General features: G+C 41.9%; 1 protein-coding gene across 5 annotated transcripts in view; it reads right to left on the reverse strand.

Annotated features, from left to right (window-relative positions):
* Positions 1-4,388: 4,388 nt before the first annotated feature.
* The window catches only part of TCAIM (T cell activation inhibitor, mitochondrial), a 70,945-nt gene continuing 49,945 nt past the window's right edge, over positions 4,389-25,388 (reverse strand). For 3 of the 5 annotated variants that reach the window (XM_023231379.1, XM_023231382.1, XM_023231383.1), the window contains 6 exons: positions 21,068-21,190; positions 17,261-17,358; positions 16,923-17,014; positions 13,191-13,423; positions 12,450-12,581; positions 4,389-6,425 (listed from right to left, as the gene is read on the reverse strand). In XM_023231379.1, the coding sequence (XP_023087147.1) occupies positions 6,185-6,425; positions 12,450-12,581; positions 13,191-13,423; positions 16,923-17,014; positions 17,261-17,358; positions 21,068-21,190 (919 nt within the window). In that variant the 3' untranslated portion in view covers positions 4,389-6,184. The remainder of the gene's footprint in view (positions 6,426-12,449; positions 12,582-13,190; positions 13,424-16,922; positions 17,015-17,260; positions 17,359-21,067; positions 21,191-25,388) is intronic. The other 2 variants (XM_023231381.2, XM_023231380.1) reach the window with 2 other exon arrangements.

The following is a 25,388-nucleotide window of genomic DNA, read 5'->3' on the forward strand; positions in this document are numbered from 1 at the left end:
ACACACAGTGGCTTAAACAGAAGTTTAAGGCAGGGCGTGGTGGCTTACGCCTGTAATCCCAGTACTTTGGGAGGCTGAGGTGTGTGGATCACTTGATTCCAGGAGTTTGACACCAGCGTGGGCAACATGGTGAAACTCCGTCCCCACAAAAAATACAAAAATTAGCTGGGCCTAGTGGCGTGTACCTGTAGTCCCAGCTACTTGGGAAGCTGAGGTGAGAGGATGGCGTGAGGCCAGGAGGTCAAGGCTGCAGTGAGTCGTGATGGTGCCACCACTCTCCTGCTCGGGTGACAGAGCCAGATCCTGTCTCAAAAAATTAAAAAAAACACAAGCATGAGAAGTTTAATATAAATATTGTTAAATTATGTTAAATAATTGTTAAAGGATGTAGACAATCTCAATATTGCACACAGGGCTGCTGGAGAGCCCCCAGGAAAGGAAGGTAAGGCCAGACGTGTGGCTCACGCCTGCAATTCCAGCACTTTGGGAGGCCGAGGCAGGCGGATCACCTGAGGTCGGGAGTTCGAAACCAGCCTGGCCAACATGGTGAAACCCGTCTCTACTAAAAATACAAAAATCAGCCAGGTGTGGTGGTGCGTGCCTGTAATTCCAGCTACTCGGGAGGCTGAGGCAGGAGAATCGCTTGAACCCGGGAGGCGGAGGTTGCAGTGAGCAGAGATTATGCCACTGCACTCCAGCCTGGACGACAGAGCAAGACTTTGTCTCCAAAAAAAAAGGAAGGTTAGAAGGGAGTCCCCTCTCCAGGGCCCCTCTTGAGGCCAAGCCACCAAGTGTAGAGGGTTGAGAGTGGTGGCTCTCAAACTCATCCATTCATTTGCTAACCACTAGAACCTTGATATCACTTCATGTAGGAAAGTATATGATCCAGTTAAGGCTCTTGGGAGTTAAGCTCCAGTGAAGCTTGTCATGGGTGATCTGGTGGGTCACAGGCAGCCACACATGTTCTCATAAGAGACCGGCAGAGACACAGGGAGGACACTGTGAAGAGGTGGTGGCTATGTCACCAGAGACAGAGCCAGGGGAAATGCAGCTGCAAGTAAGGGAGTGCCAACAGCTACTAGGAACTGGGGGCAAGAAGCAAAGGAAGGGATCTCACCCAGAGCCCGAGGAGGGTCAGCAGCCCCGCTGACACCTTGATGTCAGATGCATGGCCCCCAGAGCTGTGAGGGAATCCATTTCTATTGTGTTAAACCACCAAGTGGATGACTTAGGTCAGCCACAGGAAACCAGTGCACTGAGGGAAGCCTGCGCGACAGTCAGCGTCTGCGGTGCCAGCTCCTCAAGGGCAGTGTGTTTGTCCTTGCTGTGTCCTCAGTGCCCCAGCCAGGGCTTGCACACAGGAGGCGCTCCCTCAGTGTTTATGGGATGACTGACAAGAAAGGAAAAGACCAAAAATTTTACCCCAAGGCTTAAAAATCCTGCACTTCATGGGCTGGGCACAGGGGCTCACACCTCTAATCCCAGCATTTTGGGAGGCCAAGGCAGGTGGACTGCTTGAGCCCAGGAGTTGAGGCCAGCCTGGCCAACATAGTGACTCCGATCCTACTAAAAATACAAAAATTAGCTGGCCGTGGTGGCATATACCGGTAGTATGAGCTACTCAGGAGGCTGAGGTGGGAGGACTGCTTGAGCCCAGGAGGCAGAGGTTGCAGTGGGTGAGATAGTGCCGTTGTACTCCATTCTGGGCGACAGAGGGGGACCTTATCTCGAAAACAAACAAACAAACAAACAAAAAACCCAAAACCAAAACCAAAAACCAAAAAACAAAAAACATCCTGCACTTCTGGGTGGGGATAAAAGTGAGGCGCCAGGGCTGGCACCTACACAGATTATCCCTGCCTCCTATAATCACACGGCCCCTCCTGAGGCATCTCTGCTGTCCTGCTGACCTAGAAGTCTCTGGCTCATGCAGGCGGCCAACAGGTCTAGGCCAGTGCCCGTGGTAGTGACAAATGAGAAAATGAAAAAGAAAAACGGACCGCTTCCCACTTCTGAAGATTGTGAGGGTGAAAATCTGATGACCCTTTTAGTTTGGGCAGCACACTCTGCTGAGCCACTTCCCCCCAGATGAGTGGCGTGGTGGGGACTTTTTGAGACAGGGTCTCACTCTGTCGCCCAGGTTGGAGTGCAGTGGTGCAATCATAGCTCACTGCAGCCTAGACCTTCTGGGCTCGAGTGATCCTCCTGCCTCAGCCTCCCTAGTAGCTGGGATTACAGGCACGTGCCACCATGCCTGGCTAATTTTTCTTATTTTTAGTAGACAAGGGGTCTCACTATGTTGCTCAGCCTGGTGGTGGGCACTTTGGGGCAGAGGTGTGCAAACATCACCCCGAGCATGACACTCTTAGGCACGTTTGTGGTCCCAGTGCGCCCCGTGCCCTGGCTGGAGCAGAGGGAGAATGGGGCTCCCTGAGCAGTTTAGCCGGTGGGAAGTGTGAGGGGCGAGGCCTGCCGGAATTCCCATGGGAGCAGTGGGGAGCAGAGCTGCAGGGTGCTACCCTGACCCAAACTGCACGGCAGTTCTGTAGAAGCAAGTTAGGCCCTCTCAGCTGCCGGCTCATTCATTCCTACCATCGTGCCAGGACTGACGTGCCTGGCCACCCAGGGAACATCTAAGGTCCCTGTGTGTCCTTCTCTGCTGTGAGCCTACCCTCCTCCCAGATGGAGCAGTGCTGCTCTGAGGGCTCACGTGGTGGTGACCCTAGACCTGTGCTGACCTCATGGTGGGCTTGCCCAGAGTCGGGGGTGCTTCTGCCTGCTCAGATCCTGGGACACCTGGATTCTAATCTCACCTCTCCTGCCTGCAGCAGGCAGAAGGGCCCTGGACAAGTCTCTTCCCTAGTCTGGGCCTCAGTCCTCCGATATGTAGTATCTGTCAGCTTAGGGAAGAAAATCCCTAAAACGCTCCGTAACAGTTCCCATGAGGGAAAGCGTTTTTTGTTTTGTTTTGTTTTGGAGATGGAGTCTTGCTGTGTCACCCAAGCTGGAGTGCAATGGTGCGATAGTGGCTCACTGCAACCTCTGCCTCCTGGGTTCAAGTGATTCTCCTGTCTCAGCCTCCCAAGTAGTTGGGATTACAGGTGTGAGCCACTGCACCTGGCCTGAGGGAAGGGTTTTGAGCAGTCAAGAGAACCAGGTTGTCGTAGCCAAGACTTGGGGGAAAAGGGTCCCACAGCACCGAAGCAGGTCTGATCTGTCTGGGGCACTGGCTGCTCCATTTCTTTCTTCATGTTCTTGCCCAACTGCTATGGAATAAGGGGTACTTAGGCTGGCCAAGGACCACCCATGGGAGCAGTCTGGCTTCCTGGGACAGATTTGCTCAGGGTGGCAAGAATATGCCTTGGTGCCTCCTTTTATAGGTGGGGAGACTGAGGACAAGTGAGGGGTGGGTCTTGCACCCGGGGTCACTTAGCATCTGCAGCCACTGGGACTCTGTATGGGGGTCAGTTTTTACCCATGGATGGGACCTGTTGTGACCGTGCCATGTCAGAGGGCCTGCGGTAGGGGTCTTTGGCCAGGTGGCACAGGTAGGAGGGTGGCCTTGGAACAGGGTGGGCACTTCATGGTTAGCCAGTTGCCAGGCCTCACTGGATGCCTCTGTGGCTCCTGTACCTTGGCCTGTGGGTGGGAGGTTGCCAGGACCATGGTCCCCTACAGAGGAGCCTGCAGCCTTGGGGCCCATCAGTCTCCATGGGATTGATTTGATCTGCTTGGTTTGTTCCAGGGAAGCCTGGGCAGAATTCTCCAGGGCAGCAGGGGTTGGGGCGGCAGGCTCCATGAAAGAGGTCAAGTTAGCATGGGGGATGCAGGGGCATCAGGTTGCTGGGACAGTGACCTAAGCTGGAGGGGGTTAACTCCAGGGACCTCTGTCTGTGATAAACACTTACTCCCTAGAGATGCCAAAGGCGAGCTGGCCCTTGAGACAGCCCTGGTCCCTTTTGTCCCACCTGGCCACTTCTGAAAGCCCACCACCCTCTCATTAGCTCAGGAAGGCTGCCTGGAGGTGGAATCCTTTAAGAGAAAGGAGGAAGTAGGGCCTGGTAAGAACCTGTCCTAGGGACGCACATATGCCTTCCTGCCGCGACAGCCTGGGCAGGGGAGTGCAGGCCTGTTTCTCCCGTGGGAACAGGCCTGAGCTAGAGCTCAGGTCCCTTTGGAGACCACTTCTCACCCAAGACTTTGTAGAAACAGTGAGAGGGGCCTGCTCCTGTGCCAGCTTTCAGTGGTGGGACAGAATTTTCTCTTTCATGTTAGAGTGGGAGAGGACGTCAAACAGGCATATACAAGTACCAATTTCTTCTAATTTCCTATTATACTGCAATAGTTCTAAAACCACTAACAGTTGGGTAACAAGAAAAAAACAGTTATCTGGTTGATGTATTCTTTATTATGTAACAATTATTTCTGAGACAAAATCCAATTCAAAACATATTACTGAGGATTCCATATTAGTATATTTTGGAAATGGTATAATCCAAACCTGATTTTCTAATATATTTTCTTATACAACACTTAAGGAATTTTTCACTCCCATTATTTGGCTCTGGAAAATCTTTACAGGAAACATTTGTTACACTAGAAATCAAAATTTAATTAGAGTTGTTAGGCACAGTTAAACGGGATGATATACACAAACTGTAATAATTACAAATCAGTACTTCTTTTGAATACACATTTGAATGTAAAAGCTTTTAAAATAATCAGTGTCTTAGATAAATATAAAACATACTGCAAGAACTGATTTTAACATCCCCTTTACTTTCTAATGCTTTTCAGAAAAAATTCCTTTCTGATTCATTCAGCAGCAAGAGCCCCAAAATGGTGTTCCAAGCCAGGATCCACCTTGTCCTCTTCAGAAATGACCTGAAGAGCTTTTGGATTGGTTAAAAATATTGCCCGATGGAATCTGAGGGTCAACCCGAAGAGCTAAAAGCACTGAATCCAGAGATCAGGTCTCTCGGCCGTGCTGGGGACACCATCAACCACTTGGGGTTAAATTGTATTGCGATGAATGAGAGGTGACTCTGAGGGGCTTTAACCAGGCCGGGGCTAATGAAAGGGTTTCAAACATCAGTAAGAACAGGAAGATCAGGGTTGAGAAGAGTGACAAGAAATCCTGAATAGTCTGAACCATTTTACACTTGATTCTATTTCTTAGAGCTCTTTGGGAAACAGGCAAGGATTTTCCTGGATAGTGTTTGCCCATGAAACAAATGAGTCATCTCGCTAAATGATTCAAAAACATTTCCTGTTGGTTTCATACTACTAACAATTATAATATTTTAATGGATAGGATAAATTATGGGTTTAAAATTAAATTCTCCGTTAATGCACATGTTTTAATAAACTGGTTATCAGACCGCTTATGACAATGTCAGTACCATATATTCAACTGCTTTTAGTCCTTCCAGTCTTTCTCTTGGGCAAAATTGGTGGTTATCTAATTTTTGCTACCTATCAATCATCTGTTTTGGACATTAACTGTCAATTACTGGCTGCAAAATATGTGTGTGTATATTTACATGAGATGTAACTATACAGATGCACGTTGAATTGCAGACCAGAGTTCCATTATTTCAGAGCTATACTCTGAATGTGAGACCTTTGTATTTATACACACATACCTCTCCAGCCCAACCCAACACTCATTCATATAAAAATATATGACTATTGTAGAATCCTTCATTTACATATCACTAAAAATACGTTCTTTCATTCTAACATCTTTTTATCTAGCCTTGTCAACCAACATCGTAAGACTGGGATATAAAATCTTTTTATTAGTTACTTATTTATTTTAAATTATTATTATTATTTTTTGGGACAGGGTCTTGTTCTGTTGCTCAGGCTGGAGGGCAATGGTGCCATCTGGGCTCGCTGCAACCTTGGCCTCCTGGGCTCAAGTGATCCTATCTTAACCTCCCTAAGTAGCTGGGACCACGAGAAGGAGCCACCACGCCTGGCCTATAAAACCTTTTTAAAATACATTTCCTAGCAGAAATTAACTTTTTTTTTTTAAAAGTCTACTTTTAAAGCAGCAGTTAGAAACTTTGTTCTTATGATATGGATATGTAAATAATACTGTTATATCAAATTGTGGATTTAAATATTTTTAATTTAAGTTCCTTTCTTATCTCTTAAAAAAATAAAACAGATTTCTGTGTTACTTAATGGCTTCTCCATTCTTCCAATTCCAAGGAATACAAAGGTCTCCATCTTGCATAACAGAGTAAAAATGTGAAATGCAGAGGTGCATCCCATGTAGGTAAGGCAGTGATTGTTCTAGAAGTCTCTTACAACAATCCACCATTTGTATACTAGAAATGCTGGGCTCTTTATATAACTTCTCCAAAGAAAATTTCTTTGTTGATGCCTGTATCAATTCATTTTCAATAACCTTTAACCTATTATATAGAAAATAAAAATATTGTCATAAGCTATAACCAAATAAAAGAACACACAATGTAAATATATTCTTACATATTGGGGCCATAACTCTGCACTCACAACACCGAAAATGCCACCCACAAAGGCCAAATTATACGTTTGGAAGACATGCCAATAGCCATCATGTGTTAAATCTTTTGAGTTTCTGTCACATGGATCTCTAAAAGTATTTGGTAATGTCTTTAGCAGTAAAGGGCTAAAAATAACATAAAATTTAAAAAGCTCTTATATTGCCTTACCTAGCAGCTGTTAGTGACTGAAGGAAGCAGAAAATGAAGAATATAAAACCCCTAGTTTTAGGACCCACCTAAAGTTTAAACCTTGGGCAGTAACGCTGTCTAAAGATTTCCCAGATAAAAGCAGACTCACGGAAAACCAGGATCCTGAGGAGGACAGGTTCTCTTCCCTCTTACTCTCCTACCTCACCAGCTCCCCCGTCTGTTCCCTCCCCTCTGCCTGAGGTTACAACTCTCTTATTCCATCAGGGGCTTCAGTTCAGGTCTACAAAGTATACAATTCTAGGCAGAACTCAGTGTCTCAAATACTTTCTCCCACAGGTGGCAAGTGCTTAGGGATATGGTGTTTTGATAAGTGGATTCAATGTGCTACATCTAGACCAACACATGAGTTACTCAGCAAGCCCATTTAACAACGTGAATAAAGCAAAACTGCCATGGTCGTGTCCCTGAGCCAGTCTATTTAAAATACTTCATTGGTTTAAAATGTCCAAATATCTTACATTTAATCACCCTTAAACTCTGCATAGAAAAGTAGTTACTATAGAATTTCCATGAACTAGACAGTAAAAACAGAAATGGTCATAGCAGTTAGTTATCCTGGCCTATAATACTGATCACTTTCTTAAGTGCTGTTTGCTTTTTCTGTAAGATTACTCTCCTACACAGTGCTTCTTAGAGATTCAAGCAGACAGACAGCAGTCAGGGCTGATGGTTCTGAAAATGTTTCACAGCTGGGCCTGCTTCTAATCTCTCCAGGATTAGACAGAAAGAACCCTTAAACTTCTATCAATAGGAGGGGATGAGTGACTTTTTCTGTAAAAGTATTTTTCACTTGTCAAGAAAAGACATTAACAACTATGCTTAGAAATGAGAAGCCTTGCAGTGTGACCATGTTACTGCATAGTTCTCCAACAATACATCTTTAAAATCTGGGCAAGACTCTCATTCTCATTCCTTTTAGAAGCTTACAGTCTCATCCCAGGGTTTCCCAGACCCATGGGTCACAAGCTTTATATAGGAGAACCCATCAGTTCTTCTGAGGCGCAATCTTAGAAAAGCATTGAGAAGGCAGCCCTTGTTAAGGTTCCCCAGGGCTGTCCCCTCAACAGGGAAATAACGTGTACGAGCCTTTCCTCATCCTTGTGTGCCTCTACAGTCAGCAGGAATTTTTTTTTTTTTTTCCTGAGATGGAGTCTTGCTCTGTTGCCCAGGCTGGAGTGCAGTGGCGTGATCTTGGTTCACTGTAACCTCTGCCTCCCAGGTTCAAGCGATTATCCTGCCTCAGCCTCCCAAGTAGCTGGGATTACATGCATGCACCACCACGCCTGGCTATTTTTTGTATTTTTAGTAGAGGCAGGGTTTCGCCATGTTGGCCAGGCTGGTCTTGAACTCGTGACCTTAGGTGATCCGCCACGCTCAGCCTCCCAAAGTGCTGGGATTACAGGTGTGAGCCACCGTGCCTGGCCTTGAGATAGGGTCTCGCTGTTGCCCAGGCTGGAGTATCAGTGTCGTGACCATGGTTCACTGCAGCCTTGACCACCCAGGCTTAGGCAAACCACCTGCCTCAGCTTCCCAAGTAGCTGAGACTACAGGTGCACACCACCATACCCAGCTAATTTTTAAATTTTTTGTAGAGATGAGGTCTCACCATGTAGCCCAGGCTGGTCTTGAACTCCTGGGCTCAAGTGATCCTCCTGCCTTAGCCTGCCAAAGTGCTGGGATTATAAGTGTGAGCCACCATGCCCAGCCTTTAGTTACTTTTCTACTACATGCATCAGAACTACTTAAACATTCTTCTATTACTGTACATTTTGATTGTTTCCAACTTATCTAAGTGATTTTAAAATTTGAAATATATGATATAGAGTAAAAGGAAACATCTGAGTGGGTTACTACAAAAACCATAAGTGGGGAATGCTCCTGCTAGGGAGAGCTGGCTGATTCTCAGGCGCAGGTTGCTCTGGGTTGTTACCACCCTACAGAAGAACTGTGAACTAGGCCATCACCAGCCTCCAAAGGATGGGGGGCTCCACAGGCATCAAACACTGTCTACATGCCAGTCAGGCAGTGCCAAGAGACAGGACTGACCAGTCATACAGTTTTGGGTTGTACATACCAGCTTAGAATAGTGTGGGCTTCCCCCCCACCCCCCCCCTTTTTTTTTAACTGTTCAGCAAGCTGAGGGTCCTGCAGAGCTGCTACTCTGAGGACCCTGTGAGCATGGGTGGCCTCTGGCTCCTTTTCTTTTGAACCAGAACAACTGAGAGCTTTACTCTTTTTTATTAGGTTGGTGTAAAAGGAATTGCAGTTTTTGCCACTTTTTTTTAAAGGCAAAAAACTGCAATTACTTTTGCACGAACCTAATAAAATAAACTACGTTTCCACTTAAGAATCTACCTTATAAGTTAAAAAGTATCTGAAAACCACTCTCTAGGAACATGCTTCACGGAAGGAAAGAAGTTAGTCTGCATCACTGCTCTGCGAATATAATGAAGGTGTCTTACTAGGACAGGGACAGCAGAGCTAAGGAGGGAAAGACAGCAAAGGCGAGGAGAGGCTCCGGGGCCCAGAGTCAGGGGCACAAGGATGATGACTGAGCAGGAAGGAAGGCTGGGACCAGCAGCAAGTGCTTCCTCTCCTTGGGGGCTAAGTATAGGGATGAGGACTCTGGGGCCCAGAGCCAGAAAAAGGCTAAGGAAGCAGGTGAAAGGTCAACGGGTATTTCCTGAAGGCCCCCTGTGCGCCAGGCACCCATCGCAGTTGGCACCGGAGGGAACAAAATAGACTGAAGTCTGCCCTCAGCGAGCTTACCTTCTTTTGGGAAGGAGAGAGAGAGAGAACACATTAATAAGGAAACAGCAAATTTGCTGAGGTGGATGGAGAAAGGCAGGCCGGCTGAGGTGGAGAGGAGAGTGCAGCAGAGGCTGGGGGCTCCATGCTGCAAGTTGTGTGGCCAGAGAAGGTGGAATGTGAGCAGGGCCTGAGGAAGCTGCGATTTCTGAGGAAGGAGGACCTCAGGCTGGGGGAAAGCACACAGGCCTAGGAGCGGATACATGTCAAGAGTGCTCGAGGAGGATAAAAAGGCTGCAGCAGAACGAGTGAGAGGAGAGTCCCAGGAGCTGAGCTGAGAGAAGCAAGGGAGTGGGCAGAGGTCTGTGGGCACTGGGCAGAGGAGTAACAGCTCTGACTAGGTTCCCACTGCTGCTCTGACGAGAGTCCACTGCGGGTTGGGGAGGTGCTGAGTGTGGAAGCCTGAAGACCAGACAAGAGGCCATCACAAAATGATGGAGGCTCAGACCAGGTGCAGCAGGAAAGGAAAAGAGAAGAGGAGAGTTTCTTTCCGGGTCTGCTCTGAAGGTGGACTGGGGCAGGGAGTGAGACAGGGGAGAGGAATCAAGACGACTCGCTGGTTTTTATTCGCCTGAGCAACTGGTAGGACGGAACATTCACAAATTGACCTATTTGAATGTTTTTCTTTTTACTTTGCTCTCTCACAATGTAATAGCATTACTCAAAAGCTATAAAATGGTCAGAGAGAAAAAGAGAAAAAGCAGCTGATAGGTTATAGCAAACAAAATCATCAGTCCTAATGATGAACAGTTGGCTAGAATTGTTCTTGAGGGTTAAAGCAGACGTAAAATTGAGAAAAGAAATAGCACTAACAAATACTTAACAGCCAATCAAGAGGTAGGGTGGGATAGGATCTGGCCTACCGAGTTGTCATCAGTTCCATAAGGAAAACAAGAGATGCTGCTCCTTCATTTATTTTATACATAAAATGATCTTGCTGTCTCTTGCTCAAAGAATGGCTTCCATGGTTAATTGCCATCCCTTCTATTTATTTATTTTTCTGAGACACAGTCTCGCTCTGTCACCCAGGCTGGAGTGCAATGGTGTGATCTCGGCTCACTGCAACCTCTGCCTCCTGGGTTCAAGTGATTCTCCTGCTTCAGCCTCCTGAGTAGCTGGGATTACAGGTGTGCACCACCACGCCTGGCTAATTTCCATATTTTTAGTGGAGACGGGGTTTCACCTCAAGTGATCTGCCCACCTCGGCCTCCCAAAGTTCTGAGATTACAGGTGTGAGCCACCAAACCTAGCCTCTCTCTATATTTAAAATTCCTGGCTTTTAAAAAGAGCACTTTGTGGAAACTGAATCTCAAATGAACAGTAAGGCAGGAGAACTGCTTCCACTGGCACCCTGCTAAACAACCAGGTCCCATTACCCTGTCCTCCTCTCTTCTCCTTGAAACTTTCCTCCATGGACATGTGGATTGGCATTCTCTCCAGCTTCCATCCTGTTCCCTGCCGTTGCCTTCCCTTGTCCCCTATGCTCCCAGGGTGTCAGCTTTGGCTCTTCCCACTGGATTGTGCTGCAGCTACCACTGGGAAATTTACAGCACTCACATCTCCTACTAGAAACAATTCCAGGAGGCAGAGATCATGTCTTAGTCTTTCTATCAATGGCATTGATCTCAGCTTTGGGCACGTAACAGTCATAGTAAATGATGGCTAAGTAAATGACCTCATTTCTTCACAGGTGATAACATAAAACAGTATCAAGCAATATCTTACCACCTACAAAACAGGAAACTGTTGGCTATAATAGGACTCCTTCAAAGACACAAACAACATAAAAACAACACTGCTTAGGAACTAAAATGATACATATTTTTTTTGAGAAAGGATTTCATTATGTCACCCAGGCTGGAGTGCAGGGGTGCGATCACAGCTCACTGCAGCCTTGGCCACCCAGGCTCAATCAATCCTCCCACCTCAGCCTCCTGAGTAGCTGGGACACAAGCAAGTGCCACCATGCCTGGCTAATTTTTTTTTTTTTCTCCCACCATATTGCCCAGGGTTTCACCATGTTGCCTAGCCTGGTCTTGAACTCCTGGGCTCAAGTGATCTCCTTGCCTCGGCCACCTAAAGTGCTGGGATTACAGGCTTGAGCCACTGTGCCCGGCCTAAAATGATTTTTTAAGGTTTCTTCTCAACTTAATTAAAATGCAGATAAAGTTTTCTTTATATCAACAGTTAAAAGGTTTATTATCTTTATCTCTCTCTGTCATCCAGGCTGGAGTGCAGTGGCGTGATCTCGGCTCACTGCAAACTCCGCCTCCTGGGTTCAAGCCATTCTCCTGTCTTGGCCTCCTGAGTAGCTGGGACTAGAGGTGACCGCCACAACACCTGGATAATTTTTGTATTTTTAGTAGAGATGGGGTTTCACCATGTTGGCCAGGCTGGTCTCAAACTCCTGACCTCACAAGTGATCTGCCTGCCTCGGCCTCCCAAAGTGCTGGGATTACAGGCCTGAGCCACTGTGCCCGGCTTAAGACGATTTTTTTACTTTAAGGTTTCTTCTCAACTTAATTAAGATCCAGATAAAGTTCTTTTTATATCAACAGTTTGAAAAATTTTAAACAATAAAGATTCTTATTAATCAAGAAATAATCAATACTTTTCCTTGTTGCCAGTCTTTTCCATCTGGAAAATTCTTTGCTGATATTCTTATTTTTCATTCTGCTTCTGAATTGACTTTTAAGAAGCTGAACTTCTCAAACTGAGGTCCATGGTGGTAACATAATTTAGGTAGGGAATAAATAAATATGGAATATCTACAAATTAGTCAATTTCCTAAGCTTCATACTGTTTCCAGGTCCCATATTTATGAGTTCCAAATATCTGAAGTTGTCAGTTAGACTTAATGATCTGACTTTACAGAGGACTGGCAGTACTTACTCTTCCTTTCTTTTCATGTTCTCTCTTGCCTGCTGAGCTTTGGTGAGAATAAACCACTGGAGATTTGCTGGATCACAGAGTGTTGGAATATTAAAATGCCCGAGTTCATGCAAGCTTGGAGCATATCTGTCACTGCAATAAAATATACGTTAAAGGAAAAACCACTGACCCTCTCTTCTCCCCCACCAGAGAAAATGTTTTATTAGTCTTCAGGAAAATAAAAAAAATCATCAAGAAAAGCCACCTCAAAAGTGCAGCAACTTAAAGCTTTGCTGCCCCCAAAGACACACTTCTTCAGGATCACGACCTACTTGCAAGCCCTCTGACCTTCCTTATCTGTCACATGCAAGGGGTGACCTGCTGCACAGTGAGGTTGTCAGAGCTAAAGACAGAATGCATATAAGTTTTACCCAACACAATGCTCAGCAAACAGTGTATACACCACAAATGTTGGCTACTGATTTACTATTAGTTTAATCTTATAATATTTTCCATTGGATTGACTTTGCCCAGTAAATCTGCTCAGCAATATATTCAAAGAATGTTCTAGACATTAAATCCTTCAATCCTCCCATACTGGCTTTTCTAGAGTGTAGAAGAGGGTTCCTAACACAAGTAGTGGCATTTTCTTCTTTAATTCTTAAGAACTACCCATTGAAATACAAAACAATTTAATGCATTTACACACACAACCCACCTAGACGAAGGAATAAAAGTAATCCTTCTATCTTAGATATTTACCTGTTAAGGATCATTTGTAAACCACGCAAACTTCGAGGGTGAAATGGTATTCTACTTTTCAACAGTCTATTATAAAACACATCAAGAAGAGAGTAATATTCTTCAAGTGTCAATACTGGCTGTAATTCTTCAATATAAACAACTTGTATGCCACCTAAAAGATAGCTTATTTGGTCTTCTAAAATCATCAGCCTCCTCTGAAGGTCAAAATAACTTGGCAATCTTTCAAAAAGCTACAGTGTTAACAAAGGGAAAGAAACAATTAGCTTTATGTTACTATAATTTAATTTTAGAATTCCAATAAATGGCATTAAGACATTTTTAACAAGAAAATGATTTTCATTGAAAGAAAGTTCAAGTAAGAGATAAAAAAAACCCTTAATTGAATTCTGGAAATATTAATATTCAAAACAAGCCACTGTAAATCTTTGGGATTTTTAGATGGGAATTTGTAAGGTTCCAAAATAAAATATGCTCCAAATAAAAGTAAGTCCTAATCCTAAGCACTATTATTTAAATATTTAGGTAAGAATCTTCAATTAGTTTAGAATTATTAAATGGTATAATAAAGGTTTTAGAAATAAAGTGTATGTATTTCAACTCAGTCTATTCCTTCAAAATTTACTTTAAAGTAACTAAACTCAATTAAGTGCAATAAATATGATTGCGTACCTACCATATACTCCAAGAGTTGGGCACTTGAAGGGTACAGATTGTAAGAGTTTGTCCCTGTTTGGTTGGCACTCACAGTTGGGGTACAAGGAAACAAAAATCCGAATTTAGCATACTAAATGCCAAATCAGGGTGAGTGGATACAGAGGAGGTTCAGGCAAAGGTTTCTAAGGGAGTCTAATTCGATCAATCTTAAACATTAAGTAAGATTTAGAAATGGCACGTGAATGTAAGGGCTGTTTTGGGGGAAGGAAAAAGAGCATGTGCAAATATGGAACCATGAAAAGGAGCAACATGTTTGGAAACAATAAGGAGTTTGGTATGGCTGGCATGTGACCTGCTGCGAGGGAAAGGAAAGAGAAGGGCTCAAGGGGGACGTAGGGGCTGGGTCAGGGAAGGACCACTAAGGACTTAAGATTTTCTATTAAAAGCCAAGGTATTTTAGAAGAGTTGGAAGCCTGCTATAATAAAAGCAATAGCTGTGTAAAAATTCTACAAATTATTTATAATCTACTTTTAACATCTTGTGGAAAATAATTTTACTCCCTATTTTTCAATTTTTCTATGGGTTACTCATGTATATATGGTAACTACATTTTAAAAACTTTTTGTTTTGAGATAATTGTAGGTTCATATACCTTTCACTTAACAGTACATCTTATACAATTATTGGTATAATATCACAACCAGGAAATTGACATTGATACAATTCATTAATCTTACTCAGAGGTCATCAGTTTTACTTGCATGCGTTTGTGTATTTTTCACATGTGTATTTACTGTATTATATGTGTATGGAGCCATGTGACACTGCCACAGTCAAAACACACAGGAATTCCATCACAGGGATCCCGTTTATAGCACTGACACCTCTGCTCCCCTCTCTCTACTTCCTGGCAACCACGAATCTTTTCTTCCTATCATTTTATTATTCCAAGGATGTTATATAAATAGAATCAAACAGTTTGTAACCTTTTGAGACTGACTTTTTCACTCAGCACAATGCCCTTAAGATCCATCCAGTTGCTGCATGTATCAATAGCTCACTCCTTTTCATTGCTGAGTAGAATCCTATGGTAGGGATGTACCAGTTTGTTTAGCTATTCACACACTGAAGAACATTCATGTTTTTCCTAGTTTTTGGCTATTATAAACATTCATGTACAGGTGTTTGTGTGAACATAAGTTTTCATTTCTCTGCTGTAAATACCTGAGGGTGACTGCTGGGTCATGTTTAGTTTTCTAAGAAACCATTATAGTCTTTTTCCAGAATGCCTGTACCATTTTACATTCCCATCAGCAATGCATGAATGACCTATTTTCTCTGCATTCTCACCAGCATGTAACTATTTTTCATTTTAGCCATCCTGGTAAGTGTGTAGTGATAATGCACTGTGGTTTTATCTATCTGTCTGTCTGTCTGTCTAATCTATCTTTCTATCTTTCTATCTATTTATTTTGAGACAGAGTCTCGCTGTGTTGCCCAGGCTGGAGTGCAGTGGCACAATCTTGGCTTACTGCAACTTCCGCCTCCCGGGTTCAAGTGATTCTCCTGCCTCAGCCTCCCAAGTAGCTGGGACTATAGGCGCCTGCCACCATGCCCAGCTAATTTTTTTTTTTTTTTTTATTTTTAGTAGAGACGGGGTTTCACTGTGTTTACCAGGTTGGTCTTGAACTCCTGACCTCGTGATCCACCTGTCTTGGCCTCCCAAAGCACTGGGATTACAGGTGTGAGCCACAGTGCCCAGCCAATGAATATGTTTTTATGTGCTTACATGTCATCTGTACATTCTCTTTGGTGACATGTCATTTCATGTCACCGTTTTTGGTTGGACTGGTTTTTTTAGTAGCCCTTTTTAGTGGTTTTTTTTTTTAACTGTTGAATTTTGAGAGTTTTAGATTGCCCCTTTTTAGTTGGATTGGTTTTTTCTTTTCCTGCTGAAATTTAAGAGTTTTGAAATATATTCTAGATATAATATCTTTGTCAGATATGTGGTTTGTAAGTATTTTCTACGAAATAAGTATTTGATTTGAACAGACGCTTCACTAAAGAAGATATGTGGATGACACATAAGCACATGAAAAGATGCTCACCATTATTTATTATTAGAGAAATGCAAATTAAACATTGAATGAGATTGTACCACAGAGCTATTAGACTGACTAAAATTAAAAAGATGACCATAGTTAAGTGTTGGCAGTTTTTTAAAAAGTTAAAATACTCTACCATGTGATCCAGCCATTCTATTTTAGGTATTTAGCAAAGAGAAAGGAAATAGACGTCCATATATTTGTACACAAATGTTCATAGCAGCTTTATTTGTAATAGTCACAAAGTGATACGACCCTATGTCCATCAACAGGTGAATGAATAAACAAACTGTGGTATTTGATACAATGAAATAGTACATAGTAATAAAAAGGAATAAACTCTCAATACATGCAACAGCATGGATGAATCTCAAAATGAGACAGTGAAAGAAACCAGACACAAAAGTTTGCAAGCCCTATGATTCCACTTACATAAAACTCCAAAACTAAGCTATAGTGACAGAAAGCAGACCAGTGGTTGCTTGGAGAGGGTGGTGGGATGGGATGGAGTGTTTACAAAGGGCCATATGCTCACGTATATGCCCAGGTGTTGGATACGTTTGCTATCTTGACTGTGATAATGGCTTCATGGGCATACATATATGTCAAAATACCAAACAACACACAAGAAACATGTGCAGTTTATTAAATGTCAGTTATACCTCAATAAATCTGTTAAGAACAAGTAAAACAAAACAACAGAATATAGGCTTTCAGGCTGTGCTTCAGAAAAGAATGCAGTATTACCAGACAAAAACTGCCTTAAAAATCAGTCTTCCTTCTTAAGTATTTTAAGTATATGATATTTCAGCATCTGATCTGAAAACAGCTGACACTATGATTAAAAACACTAAAAAACCAAAACAAAAACAGAACACAATTTTTTTTTGGTTCATTAACATTATAGCATTGTTGGAAATGAAAGTATATGAATGACAAGAAGTTTTTAATTTTAAGGCTCTTTCTTACTTTTGTCCAGTGATGATGGACATCCATTGTTCCTAGCATCACATGGCCCACTGCACTCATGCCAGAACGGTCTGTAAATATGATTGTACACCCTGATGATAAAACACAAAACCTTTGGTCATGGTCAAGGTGCTTCATTCTTTCTGCATTGTGCCAATAGTGTATAAACTCAGGATTAAATTCAGTACAAGCTTAAAGGCTAATTTTATGCCACTGCTTTATTCAAAGAACAGGTTTAAAAGTTCAGCTATGATAAAAGTTACTTGGTTTTTCCACTAAAATTTATAGATGTACATAGCAGCTAGGTGATTTTTTAAAAGAAAATGGAAAATGTTTACCTTTTGCTTTTTTAAGTGTTTCCAAATTCTGCTGTGCTAAGCGGCTTAAACTATGCAGCTGGCTACAGCGGTGGGCGACGCCCCAGCTCCTCTGCCACCTAGGCCAACAGAGCACACAAGCATGTTAACAAGTGGCACCCCGAAGAAGGAGCAAGCACTCACCACAACTACTCGAGTCCTTGGGAAGCCAATGAGTCTCTTTCTGAAGCTGGCACATCACATGTTTAGATTGATCATATGTTTCTAAGCTAGTTAATTTTTAAATAAGCAACCACATGGAAAATGAATTGTTTACCAGAGGGCAGAAATATTACTACTATGCTCAGGTATCCAAAGATTTAAAAAAAGCAAATATATGATGTTTCTATTTAAAAATAAGATGATGAAATGGGAAAACTTTGAAAAAAGTATTTTTCTTTTTCACATTGTTATAATGATGATGGTTTTGTTTTAGATTCAAGTTCCAACTAGGAATTCCAGTTAGGTTTATCAGGTTCTCTTTTCTGTTTTTGAGACAGGGTCTCACTTGGTCGCCCAGGCGGGAATGCAGTGGTGCAGTCATGGCTCACTGCAGCCTTGACCTCCTCTGCTCAAGAGATCCTCCTACCTCAGCCTCACGAGTAGCTAGGACTAAAGGCATGCGCCACCATGGCTGGCTACTTCAAAAATTTTTTTTGTAGAGATAGGGTTTCACCATGTTGCTCAGGCTGGTCTTGAACACCTGGACTCAAGTGATCCACTGCCTCGGCCTCCCAGAATGTTGGGATTACAGGCGTGAGCCACCGTACCTGACCTCAGGTTCTTTTTATCTCATTCTAGAGAAAGTGATTTTGATGAAATCACGTATATCTGCTCATTTCATAAATTAATATTAAACCCCAGTGACACATGGAACCTGACATTGACACGATGTCAGAGGCCCTGCTGTGTAACTGTGAAGAGCACTGGTCTTGAGTGGTGTCAGAAAACCCACCTTGGAGTTCTAAGGTGGTTTACTAGCTCTGTAACCTTGAACAAGCTGCTTTTAGCCTTCCTAAGGTTTTCACTTTCATGCATGCAAAGTGAGGATATTTCCTGCTACATAGGTAGTAGACATCAAATGAGGTAATGTGTGTGAAGGAGTCCAGGCATTCAAAACAGGCTCTCAAGAAACACAGGTTCTTCTTTTATCCTAATACTGATTTTGATGAATGTCATTTCTGATAAAATGAAAACTTATTTAAAAATTTTTTTCTTTAAACTACAATTTAAAAAGTAAAATATAATTTCAAAGAATATTAATTTTTGATTATTTGACATTAAAAAATTTAAGTGACAAAAGTAGTAAATGCTGTTTTTGTTAAAAATGGTGTTCTATATAGGCTGTTTAGAATGAAAAACAATGTCATTAGTTAATGTTTCTGTTTGCTGGAGTTTTGGCTAATTTTTAGCAAGTAAAGAAGCCCTCATGCCCATAGTCCTCAAATGTTATGGTCTCAGGGGCCCTTTTATACTCTTAAAAATTGAAAACTCCAAGGAGTTTTTGCTTATGTGGGATATATATATATATATATTTTTTTTTGTGAGACAGAGTCTTACTGTGTCACCCAGGCTGGAGTGCAGTGGTGTGCTCTTGGTTCACCGCAACCTCCATCTCCTGGGTTCAAGTAATTCTCCTGCCTCAGCCTCCTGAGTAGCTGGGATTACAGGCATGCACCACCAGGCTTGGCTAATTTTTGTATGTTTAGTAGAGACGGGGTTTCACCATGTTGGTCAGGCTGGTCTCGAACTCCTGACCTCGTCATCTGCCTGCCTTGGCCTCCCAAAGTGCTAGGATTACAGGCGTTAGCCACCGTACCCGGCCAGGTTATATCTATTGACATTTACCATAATATAAATTAAAGCTGAGAAATTTCTCCATAATACTGTAAAATAATGTTTATTTCTTTTTTTTCTGTTTAAGAAATCCTTTCATTTTCTTTTTTTTTTTTTGAGACAGAGTCTCGCTGTCGCCCAGGCTGGATGGAGTGCAGTGGCCGGATCTCAGCTCACTGCAAGCTCTGCCTCCTGGGTTTACGCCATTCTCCTGCCTCAGCCTCCGGAGTAGCTGGGACTACAGGCGCCCGCCACCTCGCCTGGCTAGTTTTTTTCTTTTTGTATTTTTTAGTAGAGACGGGGTTTCACCGTGTTAGCCAGGATGGTCTCAATCTCCTGACCTCGTGATCCACCCGTCTCGGCCTCCCAAAGTGCTGGGATTACAGGCTTGAGCCACCGCGCCCGGCCAAGAAATCCTTTCATTTTCTTAACCCAGTCTGCTTTGACAGATCTTTTAAAATTTCTATTAGAAAAAGTTATTTGCATGCACATTAATTTATTTACCTTATAAACTTTTAAAAATAATCTTACTATTTTTAGTTAGAAAAGTTTATGCTAATAGACTATGGAATGGGAAGAACCCCCTATAATAAAGTTTAATCTGAAAATGATTAGTGTGATGATAAAATAACAGATATATGCACACATTCAAACATTTCACACATGGAAGTCTAAAAGAATGCTTTGAAATTCTGAATTATCTTATGATGATTTGATTATACAAGAACAGAACATGTAAATACTATCTGTACTCTGTAAACACAGGAAAAAAAGGTGTTTTTATGGTACCCAAATAGTCATTTGTTTTAATATAAGAAAAAAAAGTCCTAATAATGAGAATTGAAAACAACAAAACAGGCTATAGCAAAAAGTAACAAAGATGTTTAAACATGAAGACTAGATGACGATTTTTCTGAGTTCTAGTGATGGGAAGTCCAATGACTGAATGACCTGACTCCTCCTTTTCCCTTCCTTACAGTTTTAAGAACTGTTAAATCTGTTCCACAATAAATTTCAGCATGGATCTTTATATAACTGCAATTTTCAAGTTTATGAAAACTTACTTAAAAAGTTCCGCAATGTAATATAGAACCAAGAATACAACATCCATTTTCTCCCTCCCCTCCTCTTTTTAAACTCAAATACTAATCTTTTAAAACACTTATTATTATTTAGAGATGGGGTCTTGCTATGTTTCCCAGGCTGGTCTCAAACTCCTGGCCTCAAGTGATTCTCCTGCCTTGACCTCCCAAAGTGCTAGAGGTATGAGTCACTGTGCCTGGCCTTAAATATCTTATAAGATGGGGGCATAATTATTTTTTATATATTTTGTGTATATGGAATAGGGTATTTTTCTTACAAACTTATTATGCAAAAAAGTTTATTATGCCAAAAATGTCAGTACTTAAGCCTTACTTCTTTATCTATATATAGAAGAAAGAAGTAACATATATATAAATTGAGACGAAGTCTTGCTCTATCACCTAGGCTGCAGTGCAGTGATGCAATTATAGCTCACTGCAGCCTCAAGCTCCTGGGCTTAAGTGATCCTCTTGCCTCATCCTTCCAAGTAGCTGAGACTACAGGTGCAGGCCACCGTGCCTAGCTAATTTTTTTTTTTAAGTTTTGTGGAGATAGGGTCTACTAGCCTGTTGCCCAGGCTAGTCTTGAACTCCTGGGCTCAAGTGATCCTCCCACCTTGGCCTCCCAAAGTGCTCGGATTACAGGCAAGAGGCACTGTGTACAGCCTTACTTCAATATTTAAAATAAGAAATTACTAAGAGTTTTCTTACACAGATGAACATTTCATGATGTTCATAAAGATAATTGAAGAGTACTCAGTTATCAGAGCCATTAAAGTTAAAGATGCAAATATTTAGCTGCTGAAAAGCTTATCAGTTGGTAATTCATATTCATTTTAATTTCTAAATTAGGTTCTCTCTTCTTGATTACCTGATATCTGACAGTTGCAATTGATGAGACAGTTCATCTTTTAAACGATCTAGTTCTTTTCTAAGTGGCAAACTGTTCTTTAGGTTTTTAACAGCACTTTTCCCATTGTTATCTAACCAGGATCTAGAAGGAAGAGAGAGAGAGGGGGAGATATATATATATATGTGTATATATATATACACACACACACTTTAATACTAACCATAATATAAGTATTTCTACTATTAAAAGACACATGCATGCACTTGCATATTCACAATAGCAAAGACTTGGAATCAACCTAATCAATATATTGGATAAAGAAAATGTGGTATATATATATATGATGGAATACTATGCAGCCATAAAAAAGAATGAGTTCTTGTATTTCATGGGAACATGGATGAAGCTGGAGGCTATCATCCTTAGCAAACTAACACAGGAACAGAAAACCAAATACTGCATGTTCTCACTTATAAACAGGAGCTAAATGATGAGACCACATGGACACAAAGAGGGGAACAACAGACACTGGGGCCCACTTGAAGGTAGAGGATAGAAGACAGGATCAGTAAAAACAACTATAGGGTACTAGGCTTAGTACCTAGGTAACAAAATTAACTGTACAACAAACCCCTATGATGAGAGTTTATTTATATAACAAACTTTATTTATTTATTTATTTATATATACACATGTACCGCTGAACCTAAAAGTTAAAAAAAATTGTACTCAAAAAAAAAAGGACACATACATTACCTTAAAGCAGCCCCAATGTTAAACTGAGTTTTCATTCAAACCTTTACTTCTACCTATTCTTTTTCAGAAATATCTACTTTTAAAATAAGTTGCTTGGAGAACTGCTAACACCTGTCAAATCATATTCTAGTTATGACAACTTCCTTTGCATATTAAAAAATTAAATTTTAATTATATCAAACCTGTCACTAGATTTCTAGATATAATTTTTTTTAATTAAAAATACTTCAAAGTGTGTTTATTACTACCTTCAGTAAGCTATACTAGATCTTCACTGATGTCAGTCATACACATATGGGAGGGTAGAACTAATACTAATTATGGAGTAAGTGACCAAATATTATAATAGAGCTAAAAAGGTGTAAAAGTCAAACTCAACAGACATATCTGATGGGACTAGTGACAATTAAGAGGCAATGGGTCCTGATGAAGGAATATGAAAAGATTACTTTGTGGATTCTAGCTGGGTGGACTCCAGTTTCTCCCTTTATTTTAGTCTTGGATATTACTACCCTGAGCTCCCAATGCTTATTCCCTCATCCCTGTAACCTAGTCCCTCTGACTGGTCAGACCTTACCAATCTAGTCATTTTGCCACACCCTCCTTCCAGGAGGGCCTCTTCACTACCCTGGTGCTCAGTGACACCTCCATTCCTTTCCACCCAACCAAATGTCCAGTTTCAGTCTCATCTCAACTATATCAACTCTATAATCAGCTCAGCAGAAAGATGTTCTCTAAACCTGTATTTCTTAGAATGTTTACCTCAATAGTCTTACAAGAACTAAATATCAAAAATGCTTTGGCTGGGTGTGATGGCTCAAGTCTGTGATCCCAGCACTTTGGGAGGCTGAGGTGGGCAGATCATGAGGTCAGGAGTTCGAGACCAGCCTGGCCAACGTGGTGAAACCTCGTATCTACTAAAAAATACAAAAAATTAGCCTGGTGTGTTGGCGTGCACCTGTAATCCCAGCTACTTAGGAGGCTGAGGCAGGAGAATCGCTTGAACCGGGAGGCGGAGGTTGCAGTGAGCTGAGATCACGCCACTGCACTCCAGAGCTTGGGTGACAGAGTAAGACTCCATCCAAAAATTAAAAAAAAAAAAAAAAAAAAAACTTTAAAGTTAGAAGATAGCTTTCAGAAAACAGCTGAAAGCCTGTGTGGCCTTCTAGAAAGCAGCACCACCTCTGTAGAAACCGTCTCTCACTTGGTGCTATAATCATGACACAAGGGTGCTTGTTAGTGCTCAGGGTCACTGGCTACCCAAGGGAAGTCCAGAGAAATGAGTGACCTGGATGGAGTCCTGGGAGGCTGATGAGCTGCTGCAGGAGTGGGTGGTGAGGGAGTGGGGATAGAATGGTAAAGTGACTCTGGGCTGAGGGGAACATTTCAGATTCCAAAACAAGGTGGTAGGGAGTGGGCCCTAGGCATTACTATCCAACAGAAAACTCCAGGAAAACCAGAGGTTCCCTTTCTTCTTCTTATTTTTTTGTACAGACTAGGTCTCACTTTGGTGCCCAGGCTGGCCCCAAACTTCTGTGCTCAAGTGATTCTCCTGCCTTGGCCTGCCAAAATGCTAGGATTATAGGCATGAGCCACCATGCCTGGCCATTTTTTCTTAAAAAAATTTTTTTTAACTGGCTATGCTAATCTTCTCTGTATTGTTCCAATTTTTTTGAGATGGGGTCTAACTATGTTGCCCAGGCTAGAATAGATTGGTGTGATCATGGCTCACTGCAGTCTCGACCTCCTGGGCTCAAGTGATCCTCTAGCCTTAGCCTCTCTAGTAGCTGGGACTACAAGCATGTGCTACCATGCCCACCTAATTTTTAAAAATTATTATTTGTAGAGATGAGGTCTTGCTCTGTTGCCCAAACTGGTCTTCAACTCCTGGGCTCAAGTGATCTTCCCGCATTGGCAACCCAAAGTGCTGGCATTAAAGGTGTGAGTCACTATACCTGGCCTCATTCCATTTTTAGTATATGTACTACTGAAGGGAGCACTGGGTTCCTTAATAGTCACTTTATATGTTTTAGATGTTGTGATCTAAAGCATTTAAAAATTATCAAGTTTAGAATATTGAAACTGACAAATCATTATGCATCTATTAAACATTTATCCTGAATGCCTGACATTGTGTTGTGTTGGAATTACAAGGAAGATAAAGTCCTTGTTTTAAAGGAAGACACATTTAATAAGGAATATAGAGATAAGCAATTAGAATAGAAGAACTAGTATGAGAAAAGAAGAAGTAATTCTTCCTGGAAGATTCTGTCGAACAGGTAGTATGTGATCTGGAACCCAAAAGATGTATCAGATCTTTCCAGGTAGGTGAGAGAGAATGGCATGTCTATCATAATAGTGCACAAAGATCTATGAGATGAGCCAATATGCTCAGATGACAGGATGCTTAGAGGGAGAGAAGGGCATAAGAGACTGGAGAGGGACGACAGGTAAAGTGGGGTCAGACCATGAAGGGTCTTACACACTGAGAAAGGGAATTGGAAGTTTATCCTCTAGGTGAAAGTGTTCAATGGGTTTTTTTAAATTCACTGACGTTGCATAGCAATTAATAATCCTTCCTATACCCTCTTTAAGAATACTGGTAAACATTTTGTCACTTCTGCATGGCATGTGATTAAGCAGGTAAATATATCTTAATTTATATCACTACTATTGGATATAGCATTACAATTTTCCAACTTTTCCACACTTATTAAGTAATACATATTGTTCAACTTACTTAAAATCATGTAAGAGAAAGCACGATTTATTGACATATGAATTATCAAATGATACACTATGTTTGGTTTGGGGCCCAAATGTTTTGAAACATAGATTCAAATATGATCTTATAGATTCATGAATTGATTTTTGGAATTCTTACATTTAATGTATAAAAATCAACTGGTCTAGCTTAACAATATTTGTTTTTTGTTTCTAAAAACTGAAGTAAAAACAAAGACTCTCAACATGGTTTTTGTTTTTATTATTATTATTTTTTGAGACGGAGTCTCACTGTGTCACCCAGGCTGGAGTGCAGTGGCATGATCTCAGCTCACTGCAACCTCCGCCTCCCAGGTTAGAGTGATTCTTCTGCCTCAGCCTCCTGAGTAGCTGGGACTACAGGTGGGCACCACCATGCCTGGCTAATTTTTGTATTATTAGTAAAGACGGGGCTTCACCATATTGGCCAGACTGGTCTTGAACTCCTGACCTCGTGATCCACCCACCTTGGCCTCCCAAAGTGTTGGGATTACAGGCGTGAGCCACCGCGCCTGGCCATGGTTTTTAATATATACAGATATAAAGATACATATTTCCTGGCTCTGGCCACTGAGAGGATTAGTAGTAACTGAGCACATGTAGCACTGAGATGTTGGTGTCTATAAACCAATCCCTACTAGAAAGAGCCAGAGCTTCCCAGCAAAACTGAATCAAACTTTGGAACAGGAACAGTACAGATGAACCTGGATCAACTTGGTGAACCAGAAAATAAGAGAATAATAGGAAAGATGGGGACATAGGCACTTCATATAGTCCCCATATGAAGAGACGATGAAATGAAGAAATCAACATGTGGCAA

This window comes from Piliocolobus tephrosceles, chromosome 2 (genome assembly GCF_002776525.5).
Source record: "Piliocolobus tephrosceles isolate RC106 chromosome 2, ASM277652v3, whole genome shotgun sequence".
In the NCBI taxonomy this organism is placed as follows: Eukaryota; Metazoa; Chordata; class Mammalia; order Primates; family Cercopithecidae; genus Piliocolobus; species Piliocolobus tephrosceles.